The sequence below is a fragment of the Ahaetulla prasina genome, chromosome 3 (genome assembly GCF_028640845.1).
Source record: "Ahaetulla prasina isolate Xishuangbanna chromosome 3, ASM2864084v1, whole genome shotgun sequence".
Lineage (NCBI taxonomy): Eukaryota > Metazoa > Chordata > Lepidosauria > Squamata > Colubridae > Ahaetulla > Ahaetulla prasina.
In genome coordinates, this window is record NC_080541.1 from 119,077,040 (window position 1) to 119,096,330 (window position 19,291).

The window sequence follows — 19,291 nt, forward strand, 5'->3', positions numbered from 1 at the left end:
TCCAGAGAGAAGGCCAGAGTGACTAGAGAAACCAGAGAGAAGAGAAACCCAGTTAGAGCTTGCACCAGAGCCAGAGGGGCTGTGCATCGTGGTTTGTTAGTGGTTGGGGCTTGTAACATAAACAGGCAACATGGATTCCATCAGTGTAATAGGAGGAGGTTTCGTGGTGTCTCGGCTGAATGAGACAAACTACCTCTCCTGGACTGTAAAGATGGAGAGGTACCTGCAAAGGGAGGAGTTGTGGACCACCAGCAGTCCTGGATGATGGGGACCGGAGAAGAAATGAAAAAGCATTAGCCAGCATAATTCTGGCTTTAGAGGACAGTCAGCTGATACATGTGAGGGTCTGCAAAAGAGTGCTGGGAGGCTTTGCACAGGGCATTTAGAGAGGCTGCGGGCAGTAAAGTATTGCTGATAAGGAGACTGTATAAAGCAAAACTGAAGCCAGGGGAGAGCATGTCCACATAGGCTAAATATGGACATGCAGGCTATGAGAAAGACATTCCTGGAGTTAGAGGAAAGAGGAATGATGTTTACTGAGGCACACAAGGTATATGTGGTGCTCAATTCATTGGACACTTCATGGGACGTTTTTGTGACTAGCCTAGAGTCTTTGCAAGAGAGGGACTTAACCATGACATATTTGACTGGCCAATTGTTGGAGGAAGAACAAAAACGTCTTGAAAGGTGACAAGGAAAGGAAGGAGATAATGCTCAGCACAGGCCAACATCTACAACATCTCAAGATGCAAGCAGAGCAGTTGAGACTGTTTACATGGTGAAATGATGCTTCACACGTGGTTCTACAGAGCATCTCCAGAGAAGCTGCCCTGAGAGGAGAAACAGAGGAGCAGCAAGACAAGGTCATAAGGCTACTCAACACATGAGGAGTGGTCCTTCATCGTCATCTTTTTCCTTGGCAGCAACAGTGTCTGAAAACACCAGAAACACTTAGTTGTTGGACAGTGGGGCAAGTCAACATATTGCAAATGACCCACAAATGTTTTCTGGCTTGAGACCAGCTAAGCAAACATTTGTTAGTTTGGCTAATGGACAACAATCTGCTGTTAAAGGGGAAGGTAAAGGCTATGTATCTGAGATAGGGGAAGCTCCTGGGTTGTCTCACATAGTCACACTGTGCGCACTCTGACACTGATTCTTAACAAAGACATGTCAAAATCTAGTAACCACTGCATTGTTTTATTTACTGATAGTTACAGATTTTTTTTGCCTGCTCTTGAATCCTTAATGTCAAAGTGCTTGATTTTTAGTTTTGAGAACCATCATATTTAAAGATGGAAAGCTTTGTTCTCCTTCAATCAACCAGTATGTCTCCAGGATATTTTAAAGGCAATGGATAATATTCAAGCTAGACATGAGCAAGTTTCTTCAATAACTTATAATGCAGATTTGATTTTGAACCTATTCAGAGTCAATAGGTATTCTATGTCATGTCTATCCTTGAGCTGAAATCTTACTCTTTCATTCAGCTCCTACATTTATCCAGTGTAATTCAAGTCCTCTTTTCAGAAAAGATGAAGCAAAAAGATGAGTTCAGCAGTTTTGCCTTTTTTCTATTACCTGTTATCCTTGTACTGTTTTCATCAAACTTCTGATATACTGAATCTTTTCCTTTAATTCCTTTAATTCCCTTTTTTAAAAGCTCGTTTTGAGATTTAGCTTTCCTGGCACCTTTCACGCTATCAAATCAACTTTTTCTTGGTGACCTGTTTCTATTTCCACCTCCCTTATATGCTTTTTTAATTTTTAGATATTCACCAAGCTCTTTGTCTAGTCACAATGGCTTCTTCTGCTGTTTTTCCAAATTTTCCCCTCTCTGGAATTGTTTGTGATTGTACTTTCAGTTCATGTATAACCAAAATGTTGTAAGATTAACATTGCTAACACAAATTTTGCATGGTAGAATTCCCCAAATCTGGTTAAAGTGTGCTTTGAGGCTCTCCTTCCTTAGAAACTCTCACCCATTAGTGCAGAAGGAGCAGAAGAAGGAGTAAAATGGACTTGTATTAAGGTAAGTGCACTAATAACCTTACAAGGTCTTCAGAGGGGTGGCGGGAATAGAGAGAGAAGTTTTGATTGCTAACTTCAGCTGAAAAAAGACAATGCAACACCCTGGGAATGATTGCCTCTGACTCCCATGGCAAACTTCAAAACCACTTTGGATGATTTTCCTTCTTGAGCAATGGAGACCCAGAAGAAATACAGTATGTATCTACTTGTATAATGTCTTGGTACTATTGTTCTTATATACTAGAAAAATAACACAGTGTAATTCTAGAGAGCAGAAACAAAGTATTTAATATTGACAAAAGATGCTTAAAACAGTTGAAATTGCATCTAACTTTTGATCATAGAGTACTGAGTATCATTCTCTGCTTTAACAATGAGGCTAACTGGGCAATTTTAGCTCATATTCCACTTTATCCTAACCTAACTCTTGTCTTCCCTCTTTCTTTCCTTCTTTCTCTCTTTAGGTTGCCTGAAGACACCTACAACATTTCCAGTTTCAGTTTGGAGTTGAAGGTTCAGCCACAGAAAAAAAAAGAGCATTTATTCATTTTATTTATGATTCAATGTTCTTCTAGATAGCTCAACGTGATGTTCAATATAAGCTCAAGCTAAGGATATAAAAACATCACGGTTGACCTAATTTTGTAACAACTTAATATCATTATGCATTAAGCAGCCTAAGCAATTTCTATTTACCTTCCAGGTTGTTCAGGATACTTCTGTTTTGTGTATGCCTCCAGGGTAGCATAAACTTTCTCACGTAGCAATTCTACCTCTGCAGGACTGGACAGGCCTTTGGCATCTGATGCAGTGACAATAGAGGGAAATGATTCAAAAGAGGGACAAATATTCCAATCCCTGAAAAAACCGTATCCAATTTTTTAAAAAGCTGTACTAATCCTTAAGGATGAAAGTGCTGCACCATTTAGGACAAGTAGTAATATCATCAGAAACAGTCATACTGATTCTTAAATTGTGTATTATATGAAAAAAATTAACAGTTTTATGAAATATAAATAAACTTTTTTTATTTATCTGTTTTAAGAAATCTATGAAAAGGCATGTTGTTGTTCATAACATAATGGAATAGTTACAGCTGCAACTTGAGAAGTTGTAACACGGCTAATACTGTACACTGGGACAATCTCAGCATTCCCATTTTCCCTTCTCTTTTTTTCTTCTGCCACCCCTCCCCCTCCATTGCTGTTCAAATACTCTTCTCTGTGTAGCATTCCATTTCTCTTTCTTCATACATTCACCCTTATTGTTTTTTGTAGATCATAGCTATCTCAGTAAATGCAACATGATAATGGCAAACATTGAAAGTCAATTAAAAAAAACAAAAAGAAATCAATTATGAAAAGTCACAAGAAAAAAAATACTCTCTGCTCCTCAGAATCCAGCGTAGTCAATGGCTAAATTAGCTGGGTGTAGAGAGGCATGAGAATTTCCTGCAATCTTGATTGCAGAAAATATGACTTCTGTAACAGAGTTATTAATACTTGGAACACATTACCTGACTCTGTGGTCTTTTCTCTAAATCCCCAAAATCCTTAACCAAAAACTCTCTACTATTGACCTCACCTCATTCCTAAGAGTTTATTTATTTATTTATTTATTTATTTATTTATTTATTTGTCATATTTTTATACCGCCCTATCTCCCTAGGGACTCAGGGCGGTTAACAACCAGATAAAAATATACATATAAATACAAATAAAAACATCCATTAAAAAACTTATTATAATTGGCCAAATAATTAAAATGATGATAATAAAAATAATAAAATCCCCATTAAAACCAATTCAAATTTAAAATCTAGTCCAGTCCTGTGCAAATAAATAGATGTGTCTTAAGCTTGCGGCGAAAGGTTCGGAGGTCAGGAAGTTGGCGAAGTCCTGGGGGAAGCTCGTTCCAGAGGGTGGGAGCCCCCACAGAGAAGGCCCTTCCCCTGGGTGTCGCCAGCCGGCACTGTCTGGCCGACGGCACCCTGAGGAGTCCCTCTCTGTGAGAGCATACGGGTCGGTGAGAGGTATCCGGTAGCAGCAGGCGGTCCCGTAAGTATCCCGGCCCTATGCCATGGAGCGCTTTGAAGATAGTCACCAAAACCTTGAAGCGCACCCGGAAGACCACAGGTAGCCAGTGCAGTCTGCGCAGGAGAGGTGTCACATGGGAGCCACGAGGGGCTCCCTCTATCACCCGTGCAGCCGCATTCTGAACTAACTGGAGCCTCCGGGTGCTCCTCAAGGGGAGCCCCATGTAGAGAGCATTGCAGTAGTCCAGACGAGATGTCACGAGAGCGTGAGTGACTGTGCATAGGGCATCCCGGTCTAGAAAGGGGCGCAACTGGTGAACCAGGCGAACCTGGTAAAAAGCCCTCCTGGAGACAGCCGCCAGATGATCTTCCAAGGACAGCCGTTCATCCAGGAGGACGCCCAAGTTGCGCACCCTCTCCATCGGGGCCAATGACTCGCCCCCAACAGTCAGCCGCGGCTGCAGCTGACTGTACCGGGATGCCGGCATCCACAGCCACTCTGTCTTGGAGGGATTGAGCTTGAGCCTGTTTCTCCCCATCCAGACCCGTACGGCCTCCAGACACTGGGACAACACTTCGATAGCTTCGTTGGGGTGGTCCGGCGTGGAAAAGTACAGCTGGGTGTCATCAGCATACAGCTGGTACCTCACACCGAAACCACTGATGATCTCACCCAGCGGCTTCATATAGATGTTGAACAGAAGGGGCGAGAGAATCGACCCCTGCGGCACCCCACAAGTGAGGTGCCTCGGGGTCAACCTCTGCCCCCCTGTCAACACCGTCTGCGACCGATCGGAGAGATAGGAGGAGAACCACCGAAAAACGGTGCCTCCCACCCCCAATCCCTCCAACCGGTGCAGCAGGATACCATGGTCGATGGTATCAAAAGCCACTGAGAGGTCTAATAGGACCAGGGCAGAGGAATAACCCCTATCCCTGGCCCTCCAGAGATCATCCACCAACGCGACCAAAGCCGTCTCAGTGCTGTATCCGGGTCGGAAGCCGGACTGGAACGGGTCTAGATAGACAGTTTCATCCAGGTACTGGGGTAATTGACATGCCACCACACTCTCTACAACCTTCGCCGCGAAACAAAGGTTGGAGACTGGACGATAATTACCTAAAACAGCTGGGTCCAGGGAAGGCTTCTTGAGGAGGGGCCTCACCACCGCCTCTTTCAAGGCGGCCAGAAAGACTCCCTCCACCAAAGAAGCATTCGTAATCTCCTGGAGCCAGCCTCGTGTCACCTCCTGAGTGGCCAGTACCAACCAGGAGGGGCACAGGTCCAGTAAACACGTGGTGGCGTTCAACCTACCCAGCAACCTGTCCATGTCCTCAGGAGCCACAGGGTCAAACTCATCCCAGACAATCTCACCAAGACCGCTCTCCGACGTCTCACCTGAATCTACCCAATTTTGGTCCAGACCGTCCCGAAGCTGAACGATTTCTGTAAGGGGTGTGCATAAGAGCACCAACGTGCCTACTGTTCCTGTCCTATTGATTCCTTTCGTTATATCCAATTAATATAGTTATTACATACTTATACTCATATATATACTTATATATTATATAGTTATTTTCATGCTTATGCTTATATATACTGTTATGACAAAATAAATAAATAAATAAAAGATGGCAGCCTTCCCAAGACTCAATACTTAACCTGGATTGAACAAGACAATGGCTCGCAAACACCCCAGTTCAGATTTGTCCATCTGCATGTCTTTCATTTTGGATACCAACTCAGTAAGAACCCTACAAAGAGAGACAAGGAAGAAGGGGAATGGGTGAATCAAATTGTATGTATGCGTTACTGGTGCTTCTACTCTAAGCAGTAGTTAAGTGGTTAGGACTCACCACAACCATTTTGCCATGGCCAACTCACCATGGGGCAATTTCACATGGATAACTCAATCCAGTAAATGTTATCCGCCACTGTTTCTTTGACATTATTTTCATTTTTGTCCATTTCCACAAAAATGGAAATAATGTCAAAGAAACATGGCAAATAGCATTTATCACATGGAGTTATCCCATATAGAATTGTCCCATGGTGAGTTGTCTGCAGCAAGTTGTTCTGTGGCCAATTGACCAACGCAGGTTGTCCCATTTTGTGGTGAAGTAGTGTGGAATTATCAGGAGCTGGGTTGGTTTGTTTGTTTAATGAAGCATCAATTCAACAGTGTAATCAATTAGAGTCACACTGCATTTTTGTAATAGTTCTCCCATCTTTTTTCACAGTTGTGGAAAACCTGATTTTTTTTAAACAGGGAAATAGAGTAATCTTCACACAAATGGATGCTCAGTACTGTTTTCTTTTTATCCCTTTTCAAGCTGGGATTTCAATGTAAGCAGTGATAAAAGTCCTGTATGTTTTGGAATGCAGATACCTGCAGAATTATCTGTTTCAATTAAAACCCACTCATTCAGTTTGCATGTCCTAGAGGAAGGTGCTCTTGTGAGAAATTTGGGGGAAGGGGAAGAAGCTTCTCTCTGAGGTCTGCAACTCTATGGAACAGCCTTCTCGTAGAAATCAGCATGTCACCTTTTCTGCCAGAATTTAGGCTGTTGATGGAAAGAGAACTTTCAAGAGAATTGTTAATGGTTAGATGTTAGAAGTGTGTTAATATGGTTCTGGCAATTTTAGAGACTGTTGTGTAATTTTTATTCTTTTTTGAATATGTGTTATGTGCTGCATCACCAGGATTCTATTGGGAATGAGGCAGTATCAAAATGCAATAAACAATAAATAAATAATCAGTCAAGTGATACAGTTATTTGTTTCTTCATTACTTCATTACTTTGCAGTGTCTTTCATATTTTTGTCCCAATTATTTTATATATTTATTCCAAAGGAGGACAATTCTAAAGGAACATTTGAGTTAAATTTAAGGTAAAGGTAAAGGTTCCCCTTGCATATTTGTGCTAGTCGTTCCCAACTCTAGGGGGCGGTGCTCATCTCCGTTTCAAAGGCAAAGAGACAGCGCTGTCCGAAGACGTCTCCGTGGTCATGTGGCTGGCATGATTAAATGCCAAAGGTGCATGGAACGCTGTTACCTTCCCACCAAAGGTGGTCCCTATTTTTCTACTTGCATTTTTCATGTGCTTTCGAACTGCTAGGTTGGCAGAAGCTGGGACAAGTAACGGGAGCTCACCCCATTACGCAGCACTAGGGATTTGAACCGCTGAACTGCCGACCTTTCGATCAACAAGTTCAGTGTCCTAGCCACTGAGCCACCGCATCCTGATTGAGTTAAATTAGGAAAAGCTATAACTAAAGCCACAAATGAAAAACTCTTACAAAGTGTTAATCTTTTTGATCTGTTTGAGCAGGGGTGTCAAACTCAAGGCCCGGGGGCCAGATCCGCCCCATGGGGTGATTAAATCTGGCCCGCTGGGCAGCCCTGGAAACAGTGAAGGACTGGCCTGCAGTGCCTCTGCCAATGAAAACAGAGCTCGGGAGGGCTGCGGGCGGCACTCCCAAGCTCCATTTTTGCTTACAGAGGGTTGCAGGAGACAATTGCAGTTGAAATGGAGCTTGGGAGCCTGTTTTTGCTGGCAGAGGGCTCGGGCCACCACAGACACCCCCAATATGAGTGACATTGAGCTGGCCATGCCCACCCTGGCCACACTCACCTCGGCCCCCCAAGATCAAACACAATTTGATCTTGGCCCTCAATGAAATTGAGTTTGATACCCTTGTGTTTGAGCAACTAGATGCATGGATCATTCCTTCCAATCTCCTATTGTCTACTATGTTTGCAGTGTTAATTCTACATGGATTTCATAAAATATCTTTAGCCTACCATATCAGTTTTTTTTTTTATTCTACCTCGCTGATAATTCTTTATTAATCCTTTCTATGGGTTGCACCTTTAGAATATCCATGTGCATTGCATCTGTATTACCTCTTTCTTACATTAGACTACCTAGTTATCTAGGCTACGTAGGAGAAACTGGAATATTCCCATATCTTCTTTAGAGCAGTGGTCACCAACTGGTGGTCCATGGACCACTGGTGCTCCGTGAGAAAATTTTGGTGGTCCGCAGAAAAATTATTTGCAATTTTTATATTGCACGAAATCAGGGGTCCTCAAACTATGGACTCTTTCTCATGGTGGCTGCTTAGTTCCAACAACTGCTACTTGTTGGGACCCTGAGGAGCCTGAGCAGGCAGGTGAGGAGTGGCTGGGAAGGGAGGGGCGAGTAGAGGCTGGTGAGGGCGCCCCTTGACAAGAATGGCATCGAGTTGCTCATGCCCACCAAGTCACTTAGCCACGCCCACCCAGTCGGTCATTAGGCAGATCATATTAGTGGTCCGCGGGATTGAAAATTATGAATCGTCCGGTCTCCAACCTTCGCTTTGTGGCGAAGGTTGTAGAGAGTGTGGTGGCATGTCAACTTCCCCGGTACCTGGATGAAACTGTCTATCCAGACCCGTTCCAGTCCGGCTTTGACCCGGATATAGCACGGAGACGGCTTTGGTCGCGTTGGTTGATGATCTCTGGAGGGCCAGGGATAGGAGTTATTCCTCTGCCCTGGTCCTATTAGACCTCTCAGTGGATTTTGATACCATTGACCATGGTATCCTGCTGCACCGATTGGAGAGATTGGGAGTGGGAGGCACCGTTTATCGGTGGTTCTCCTCCTATCTCTCCGATTGGTCGCAGACGGTGTTGGCAGGGGGGCAGAGGTCAGCCCCGAGGCACCTCACTTGTGGGGTGCCACAGGAGTCGATTCTCTCGCCCCCTCCTGTTCAACATCTATATGAAGCCGCTGGGTGAGATCATCAGTGGCTTTGGGGTGAGGTACCATCTGTACGCGGGTGACACTCAGCTGTACTTTTCCACCCCGGGCCACCCCAACGAAGCTATCGAAGTGCTGTCCCGGTGTCTGGAAGCCGTACGGGTCAGGATGGGGAGAAACAGGCTCAAGCTCAATCCCTCCAAGACAGAGTGGCTGTGGATGCCGGCACCCCGGTACAGTCAGCTGCACCCACAGCTGACTGTTGGGGCGAGTTATTGGCTCCGATGGAAAGGTTGCGCAACTTGGGCGTTCTCCTGGATGGATGGCTGTCTTTTGAAGATCATTTGACGGCCGTCTCCAGGAGAGCTTTTTACCAGGTTCGCCTGGTCCGCCAGTTGCGCCCCTTCCTAGACTGGGATGCCTTATGCACGGTCACTCATGCGCTCGTGACATCTCGCTTGGATTACTACAACACTTTCTACATGGGGCTCCCCTTGAAGAGCACCCGGAGGCTCCAGTTGGTTCAGAATGCAGCTGCGCGGGTGATAGAGGGAGCCCCTCGTGGCTCCCATGTTACACCAATCCTGCGCAGACTGCACTGGCTACCTGTGGCCTTTCGGGTGTGCTTCAAGGTTTTGGTTACCATCTTTAAAGCGCTCCATGGCATAGGGCCGGGTTATTTACGGGACTGCTTACTGCCACCGATTGCCTCCCACCGACCCGTACGCTCTCACAGAGAGGGACTCCTTAGGGTGCCGTCCGCCAGGCAGTGCCGACTGGCGACACCCAGAGGAAGGGCTTTCTCTGTGGGGGCTCCCACCCTCTGGAACGAGCTTCCCCCAGGGCTGCGCCAACTTCCCGACCTCCGAACCTTCCGCCGCAAGCTTAAGACACATCTATTTATTTGCGTTGGGCTAGCCTAGGGTTTTTAGTTTTAAATTTAGTTTTAATGGGGTTTTATACTATTTTAGTGATATTTTAATTTCGGCCTAATTAATAAGTTTTTTAATTGTTGTTTTTACTTGTATTATTCTTATGTTTTATTTGGCTGTACACCGCCCTGAGTCCTTCGGGAGATAGGGCGGTATAAACATTTGAATGAATAAATAAATAAATAAATAAATAAATAAATAAATAAATAAATAAATAAATAAATAAATAAATAAAAATGAATGAATTTAGTGGTCCTTGAGGTCTGAAAGATTGGTGACCACTGCTTTAGAGCAACATACTCCATTCTTCAGAAAAAGGAATTGCTTTTCCTATATATGACCTGTATTAACCATATCCATTATTATTTGACATTGTCTCATAATGATCATATCACAGAGGAAGGAGACATGCAATTGAGATATGCTCTTAAATAGGCAATATGTACATATAATTGTGCAGAAAAAATAAATCCTATATTTTTGTTAATCAGTACAGTTTTAATAAAGTAGCCATTAATATTTTCATAAAGAGAATTTAACTAGGGTTCTTCAGCTGGGGCTTTTGCCCAAGACTACAGCTGATGGGCAGTAAATAGAAAGAATTTAAATTCATTCATACATGCTGTCCCATTCACAGCAGCTGGATCATTTCCATTCATGGTCTTGGACATAGAAGAAGAAATGGATAGTTGGTAAAAAAAGCCACCATCACTTTATTATTTTTTTTAATTTCCCTTGATCTTTACAGCAGAAAAGCAACAACAAATAATGCTAGAAACCAGCCATCTATAAGAAATTGCAAAATAATATGCAAACCAAGGAACTAACAAGTTGGTATATACTGGCATGTAAATGAATTCCAAGGCTATTTCTTAAAATCAAAACTTTTTTGAAGGGAACAAAATTAGAGCAGAGAAGTTGCATAAGTTGCATTTAGACCTACATAAACCCAGGCAGCCTTTCCTTTCCTACAGTTTTCAGAAGTACTTATTTAAGCTTTTCTTTATCAAAACTAACCGGAAGTCATTTAGGAAAATGCAAATGCTGGAATTAAGAATAAAAACATGCCTGTCAAATATGGAGCCCACTCCAGCGCTGTGTGCACTGCTCCGATGCACATGTAAACCGGTGGCCAGTAAGATACCATCCTGTACAGAAACAGAGCGATGGGAAAAAGAGGCAATCAGCAGTTCATTCCAACCTAAAAGAGGAAATAAGAGTGATATACACATTTTTTTTCTGGAGACTTTAAAAAAAGTTGCTTGATAATCTGGCTGTTAACTTGACTGGACCAATTTATGCTACACTGGAGTATGCAAAATTCTATTTATTTCATTTCATCCCTGTAACAGTTTGTTTGCAAAAGAACAAGTAATCCGGTATTGCTTATAAGCAACAAAGATCAAGAAGATCCTTTTTAAAAGCAGAAATTGAAATAAGCAATAAGGCAAAATATAGCCCGATCCTAAAGTAATAGCATGGATATTGAAAACCTATTTCTCATTTTGCACTTTCTTAGAAAATGTTTGTGTCTCATGGCATAAACTTTGCAAGGAATACATGACTTGCTATTGAATAAAATCTGTCTGTGTAGGGACACCAGATACTAGTAAACAAGTAAATGTTAAAAGAAGTTATTGGGCTTTACCACTTCACAGTGCAATTGCAGAAAAATGTGTTTTACTACTTTCCAATACTAAGAAGACAAGCAAATCTACAAACATTTGAAAATCTGTGTATTGAGGAATTGTTTGAATTAAACTCTTTTCCCAGCATAGTCACTGGTTAAGTATAAACTATTTATTTTTAATAGACCATCAAATTGTTCTTATTTTTATACTTTTCAATCTCATTTTAAAGACATGCACAAAGGACAGTCATTTTACTTGATGCGTGATTCTACAGATTGTGGATGACACAATCAGCATGACAATAGCTCAGTATCCTTGGGGGTTGTACAATCACATCCAATCAGGGAGATGGTTTTTTTCCAAGTACAAGTAGTCCACGATCTATGATCACAAATTGAGCCCAAAATTTCTGTTGCTAAGTGAGACAGTTGTTAAATGAGTTTTGCCCCATTTTATGAACTTTGTTGCCACAGCTGTTAAGTGAACCACTGCAGTTGTTATCTGTTGTGACCTAGGCCCAAGTAGTTATTACCAGACACAATCAGTCCTAAACAAACGTATTTTATTAGAACAGCTGAGAATTACTTCATTCTCAGCTTAGTCCAAATTAATTCCAAAACAAATCCTTCAGAAAAAGTCCTTCGGCTGTCAGCGTTCCAGAAAATCCCCTCCCGCAGAAAAGACTCCGAAGCCAACATCTTTCAAAGTTCTTTTATTAGCATAGGTAAACTGGCACAACGGGAAACTCTGAATCTGGGGATCCGGGTTTTTCCTCAGGAAGACAAACTCCAAAAAACACCACCCCCTTGACCCCTCTGCTGATCACATGCTCCAATCGCCAAACATCCCATCTCGAGATATCACTCCAGCCACTCCTTCTCCAGATGCAGTCCTGGCCTGACCTTGACCAGCAGGAGAATGTTATTATGTCTAATGGCCCCCTCTACCAAATCCCCTCTCCTACTTTCCCACACATGGGAAAGTGACAGCGCGGAAGCCTCCGGCCTAGTACGGCTTCCAAAGCTGACATCGGCCTTATCACAAACCTTTGTCTCCTTTGCCATCCTGCCACCCTGCCTTTCTTGACAAAGCCCCATAAATTCAGAAACAATTGGACTAGAAGTTGCTTTCCTACAAAGAGCCCAAGAGCCGTTGCTGCTCTTTTAAGCCTTATGGGAGGGGCCAATCATCTCCTGGCCCTTACTCCTGAGTCATCCTTTTTGCTTTAGCTGCTCTTGCCTTCTGGCAACTCTTTGCATATGTGCACTAGGAACAGGCTCCTCCTGTTCCTCTGCCTCTCTGCTGTCTAGCTCTGGAGGCTCCAGAGTCCATGCATCGCTCCCAGACAGCCCTGGCCCCATCTCTGCCTCCAACGCAGAGCCCTTGTCTGGGCCTTCCTCTGACTGCAGGACTGGACCATTGTCCTCCACAGCCTCCTCACTGTCTGACTCTGCTACCAGCTCCACAAGCTGCTGGTGGACCACAACATTATTAGTAAACACTTTTATTAAGTGAATCTGACTTCCCCATTGACCTTGCTTGTCAGAAGTTTGCAAAATGTGATCACGTGACCCTAGTTCACACCAACAGTCATAAATATGAACCAATTTTGGTCACATGACCACAGGGATGCTGTAATGGTCATATGTGTGAACAGTAAGTCACATTTTTCAGTGTCATTGTAACTTCGAATGGTCACTAAACAAATGGTTGTACGTCTAGGATTGCCTTTGGTCCATAGATAGTGAGAATTTAGAGCAGGAGTCCTCAATCTACAGCCCATGGGCCATATACGCCAAAGCCATTAATCTGGCCCGCGCAAAACCAAAAGGCTGCCCCGTCCACATCATCCCACCACCCGTTGGCCCCCCCTTCAGCCAAGCGTAGGATTTATCTTCACGAGCCCCCCATGGACTGGAACTGGAAGGTAAGGCTAACATTTTTGGCATTTTTGGCCTGCAGAGAGGTTCCGGAGGCAGGGGAGGTGAAAAATGGGGTGTGTGGATGCCCTGGGAGGCCAAGAAATGGGCTGTGTTGGTGTGTTTTTGGCCTTCAGAGAGGTTCTGGAAGTGGGGGAGGTGAAAAATGGAGTGCATAGACACCCCAAGAGGCCAAAAAACAGCCTGTTTTGGCCCCTTTTTGGCCTGCAGAGTGGTTCTGGAGCCAGGGAGATGAAATATGGGGTGCACAGATGCCCCAGGAGGCCAAAAATGGCCCCATTTTTGACCTCCCTGACTCCAGTAGCACTCTGTAGACCAAAAATGGGGCACACGGAGGCCTCCGAGGGCATCCACATGCCCTGTTTTTTACCTTCCTCGTCTTCAGGAGAGAGGGAGAGAGAGAGAGAGAGACTTGTTGATTGTAAACTCCTTGGGGCTGAGAAGAATTGCTGCAAAACTGAGTTTCCTGAAGTGGACCACTAGTGCTAAACAACTGAAAAAATTATCTAGTAAAAACCAAAAGAGCAACATGCAAACAAAAGCAAATAAAACACCCCCAGGAGCAAAACAAATTAAAGTTTAATTTTTATGCATTGTTTAATGGACTGCTAAATTGACCACATCCACCTAGTCACCTAGCCATGCCCACCCAGCTGGTCTGGCCCCCCAACAATCTGAGGGATTGTGAATTGGCACCCTGTTTAAAAAGTTTGAGGACCCCTGATTTAGAGGATTAGATTAGAGGTTCACAATATTACTCATAACCGCCCTCGTAGTAATTGCACCACTATCCTCTCGCTGGCTAGACAAAGCACTTCCTTTCAGCCTTGAGACAGGATAGATCCTGTCTTGTTTAGCTCTGAGGCTCATTTGCGTTCACAATTCCAAAAACCACCATTTACCTTGGGTTTTATATCGGCAATGCAGCATGAAGTAAAATTCAGAATCTCATTCCTTTGGGATTTGCTAAAAACCGTGATCAGCTAAAAACCATGATCTGAATGACTGAGAATCACTACAAACCACCAGCTGAAAAGTAGTAATCTTTAAGCTGAAAACTAGATATAGAGAAAGTAGGAAGATTGGATTATATGAAATTGTTAAATAGCTGCCCAAATTCTGAAGTTTTGAGCAATTCCTTGTCTCTAGCCATATTCTGTTGACATTTTTTTTCCAAAATGGAAAGATGCTTTATCTTCTGGGAGAATAAAACGCCTTGCAAAATTTAGGAAAAAGTATGTTTTTGTTTTACAAGATAATGTGCAAGTGGATAATTCACCAGCTACAACCTACAGTTACATCATGCAAGTTTTCCAGTTTCTGGTGCTGTGTTGATCATTCAAGGAGATCAATGGCAAAGAGAAGTCGACAAGCCATTACCTGCTCGGAGGAGGATAACTTGGTCTTCTAATGTCAGGTCTGAGAAGTGCGGAATCCGCTTGGCCCATTCAACCAATGTGAAGAGCTGTTTATCAGCTGCATGGCAAATATTGGTGACAGGATCGTTGGTCTAAGGGAGAAACAAGTACATAAGCCAGCAAAAACATCTTGTTTGGGCTATTTTTTATAAGCCTAATTTTAGAAACAAATAGTCTCCCTTTTAAATCTATTGTAAGAGTCTTTCCAACTTGCCTATCTACCCAAGGACAATCTGGGGTGATGGGGCAATTCTTGTCTTCAATTGGTATTTTCTGCCCCCTTTTCCCCATTTCCTCATCCAGGGAAAGAGAAGAAGAAAAAAGAACGAAATTGTCTTTCTGTCAACTGAAAAGACTAAAGGTCAGACTATGACATGAAACTGGTGGCCAATCAACATAGCAGAATCTGAAGCAGTATAAGACACACCCTGGCACCAAAAATGTTTGTTTAAAATAGTAGTTTGTTTATTAGGAAACAAAGAGAATCATGGATGAGTTTCTCATGGCTTAGAATAAAAAGGATTGAGAGAGCAACTTTAAATAAGGATAATCTTTCCAAAGTGCAGAACTAGTCTCAAAGAAACTAGCTTTTAAGGATTGAGTAAGAAGCATCTAAAATGGAATAGAAAATAGAATAAATAGAAATAAAAGTAGAATAAAATCTTTACTGCATGTTGTTTGACTTCCTACTGTATCTGTAAGTTAGGTGTGCCAGATTTTGCTTCTTGAATTCTGAAAGTTTTACCTTTGAACATTTGAGCATTTGGACTCTAACACTCCATTAAGACCCTCATATGGCTGCAAAAGGAATATTCTATAATTATTTAATGTCATCTAGGAATTACCCTGATTTCTGTGGCACAAACCTGATGTTCTACCTGATGTTCAAGTGCATATGAACATTCCTGAGATTGGGAATTCAACCCAAGCAATGTTAGTAAAGCAAAATAAAATATTTAAAGTAAATACACTCTAGAAGTTTAACACTTAGCTAAATACAGTGAATCAGGAGGAAATCGAAACAACATGTGTTCACTGAGTGCATGTCTGGAAAAAGAGGCGGAACAAGCAACTTCAGATTAGTACTTTCTTAGACAAAGAGAAACCAAAATTGACAGATTCTGTTGTCCTAACTTTCCAGTTTCTGCTTGTGTGTGTCGTAAGAAGTCCCCAAATGTCTATCATTACCAGTTGTTAAAAGTATTTTAGATTATGAACCTATAGTGCACTTGCCAGACAGGTTATTTTTTTGAACGTGCATTAACTCATGTGTTTCTATTCAGGATATTCAGTTACTCACAGCCTAAAGAACAGCACCGAAATGAATCGCACCTACCGAGGTTTCTGCACTCACATCACTGTATGATTCAGACTTTGGTTCAACTGCCATTTCAGCTTCTAAAATCCTTTCCACAGGCATATCTTCAAGACTCCCACCATTGCTGCTTGTGGATTCCACTTCATTCTCACTCCGCTCTCTGCTTCTCTGCCTCTCTTCTTGAACCGCTTAGAGCACAAAGAAAAGTCCACAAGAATTTTGTCACTCTCCACTCTGTGTCCCAAAATGTAATCCTATAATTATACCGTGACTTCCTGACATTTTCTCTGACTCTCACCCATCAGCAGGGTGTCTAAGTTCAGAATAGGCTTTTCTTTTTCCTTAGATTCTTTTCTATGTTCAGACAGTTTTTCTAATAAGACTTTCCTCAGCAATGACTGTGAGGATTTTTTTTCCTGCCTAAATGCAGGACCTTACTTTACTCAACACTGAATTGCATTTTGTCGGCTAGGCCCCAATATCCAAGTCTGTCAAGATTCTTCTGAATATTGAGTTTAGCTTCCAAAGTTTTAGCTATTCCCCCAGTTTGGTGTCATTTGCAAATTTGATGAGTTCCCCGTCTATTCCCTCATCTAGGTCATTTATTTATTTTTTGTAAACAATTTTTATTAGAATTTTTCTTTCATCATACATCTTTTATGAACAGAGTGTTGACTTATACACCTTATATATATTACTCCTTATAATCTATTCCAATCTTCCCTTTTTTCATATTCATCTCTTTTATATAATTCTTTATCACAAATTAATCATTTTTCACCATATCTTGTTATTTCAGCTTCTGCCATATTATTCCGTATTTCCCCGAAAATAGGACATGTCCCGAAAATAAGGCCACATTTACCCTACAACATGTTTGCCTGCAGACAGCGGCAAGACATGAGACAGAGCTGCAAGGTACGTAAGACGCACGTTCCGTGCCTCTCCGGCCCCACCCCTCCAATTTGGGCAGGGGCAGAAAGCCCTGCCATGCCTGGTGAGAGGGGGAGAAGAGATGGCAAGAGGACCCCCATCACACTCCATGCATCTCGCTTCTCCCTCGCCCTATCTGCCACCTCTTCAACAAAGAGATGGCAGGGAAGGGCAGCAGCCAGGCTGAGATTACAGTACCATTGGGGTATGTGGAGCTGAATTACCTGCCTTGCAGCTCCATCGCATGTCTCACCATTGTCTGCAGATCTTGCGAGTTCAATCAAACTTCTTGAACTCACAAGAAGTTTGTTTTTACCCTATGTATTTGCCTTCAGACAATGGCGAGACAAGCATCAGAGCTGCAAGGCAGGTGAGACGTGTGTCTCGCGTCTCCCCGGCCCCTCCCCAGCCCCTGACAAGAGGAGTGAACCCCACCTCACTCCACATGTCTTTCTTCTCCCCTGCCCCACATGCCATCCCCCTCAATAAAGAGTTGGGTGTTGTGGAAAAGGGAGCCGGGTGAGTGCAGGCTTTGGGCATTTGGTGCTGCCGGGAGTCACCTGGTGGAGAGGCAGGAATGGGGCAGGAGTTTTCAGGCAAGGGGGATGGATGGGTGGATGGATGGGAGGTGGGCGAGTGCCAAGAACGGCAGGGAGATTCCCACCTTTGGTTGCCCCAACGAACAACTGACGAGTGGCTGTGTTGCACTGCCACAGCAGCACAACACAGCAGCAGCCATGAGGTGGCCAACCTCACTGCCTTCTGCAACCCTAAAATAATAAGATGCCCCCCAATAATAAGGCTAAGCCCTTATTTCGGGGTTCAAAAAAATATAAAACAGGGTCTTATTTTTGGGGAAACACGGTCTTTTTTTTCCCCAAGTCCATTTTACGTTTCCAATTTCAGCCATATTTTTTTTCCCATACTTCTTTATCTTATCTTAATTTCTTCTTAATACATAATACATAAACAGTATCACTATCCACCCTTAATTCTCAATCTCTTACAATAACATCAATTAATTATCTTATTTCACCATTACAGAATATATTTCTCAAAATCCCCATCCCACTTTTTAACATTTCAACTTTGTCTCTTAATTTAAATTGTCTTCAAAATTAAACCAAATTGCCATTTCACATTTCATCTGCTATTCTGTTTTACTATAAGCAATATACATCATATTCAAATCTTACATTAAAACCCTTTAACTTAGTTGACCATCCACAATTAATATTAATACAGTTCCCTTAAATCTACTAGTATGTACCTTATTTCCCTTCCTCCTTTCCACTAATCTTCCTTCTTTAACCATTTTCTCTTGGTTTCTCTAAAATTCCACTTCTTGATAGTTTTCTCCTTTTATCCCATTCTCTTTTTCTTTTTGTATATATATTACATATTTTTTTTTCTTCTCAATCCTTTTTCTCACTTTTAGATATGTTATTCGAGTAGTTCTCACCAAGCTTTCTCCTAATCTCTTTCCACTATTTTCCACTTTACCCTTTGATTGATTCTTTTTGGGGGGATATTCCCCCCATCCACTCTTTTTTTGCCACTGTAAATCCCAGTGAAATCATCTAACTGCTTTTTGCATTCAGTTCCTTTTCCTTCAATATAATTTTCTTGCTCCTCATTTATGCTCTCTTTTATCACCTTCTCCCCTATTTTCTGTTCTGTGTATTCTAGCAAAATTTCTGACTTTTTATTACTCTTTAGTTATTCACGCATATTTTTAAACATCTTAATTAATTTCACACACATCCAAGACTCCATATTGCCAATTTAAGAGATTGGTAACAATTTTGAATTCTGTCATATTTAATTAAAATTTAAAATCCATATAATCTCTTTTTGTTTTCAAATAATGTCTTTATGACTATCATTAAGTGTTGTACCTTAGAATTCTTGATGAATGTATTTTTTTTTTAATGTACACTGGGAGCATATGCACCAAGACAAATTCCTTGTGTGTCCAATCACATTTGGCCAATTAAAAAAAAATTCTATTTTATTTAAGTATTTATCCAGTCCATTCCAAATTAAAGATTTGTTATCTTCCACAGCCATTGAGAATCGAAACCAAGGAATGTAGAAAGACATACTCCTTAAAAGTTCCCACAGTTTCCAAATTATCATTTAGTAGTCAAGGTCACAGCTGTACTTTCTCTTCTATCTTCCAACAAACATTGCAGTACTCTCTTTCCGCCAGCAGATGTCCCTCTCAAATCCACAATATTCTCAAACCAACTAAATGTCAAAGCTGTCAAGAATATTTTAAATCCACATAAAAAATACTTTTCCTCA

At 42.2% G+C, this 19,291-nt stretch overlaps 1 protein-coding gene across 7 annotated transcripts in view; it reads right to left on the reverse strand.

The window, feature by feature from the left end:
• The window catches only part of RXRG (retinoid X receptor gamma), a 45,788-nt gene that overhangs the window by 6,094 nt on the left and 20,403 nt on the right, over positions 1-19,291 (reverse strand). For 6 of the 7 annotated variants that reach the window (XM_058177369.1, XM_058177368.1, XM_058177366.1 and 3 more), the window contains 5 exons: positions 16,070-16,239; positions 14,696-14,825; positions 10,813-10,945; positions 5,730-5,821; positions 2,728-2,833 (listed from right to left, as the gene is read on the reverse strand). In XM_058177369.1, coding sequence (XP_058033352.1) covers positions 2,728-2,833; positions 5,730-5,821; positions 10,813-10,945; positions 14,696-14,825; positions 16,070-16,239 — 631 coding nt within the window. The remainder of the gene's footprint in view (positions 1-2,727; positions 2,834-5,729; positions 5,822-10,812; positions 10,946-14,695; positions 14,826-16,069; positions 16,240-19,291) is intronic. The other variant, XM_058177367.1, reaches the window with a different exon arrangement.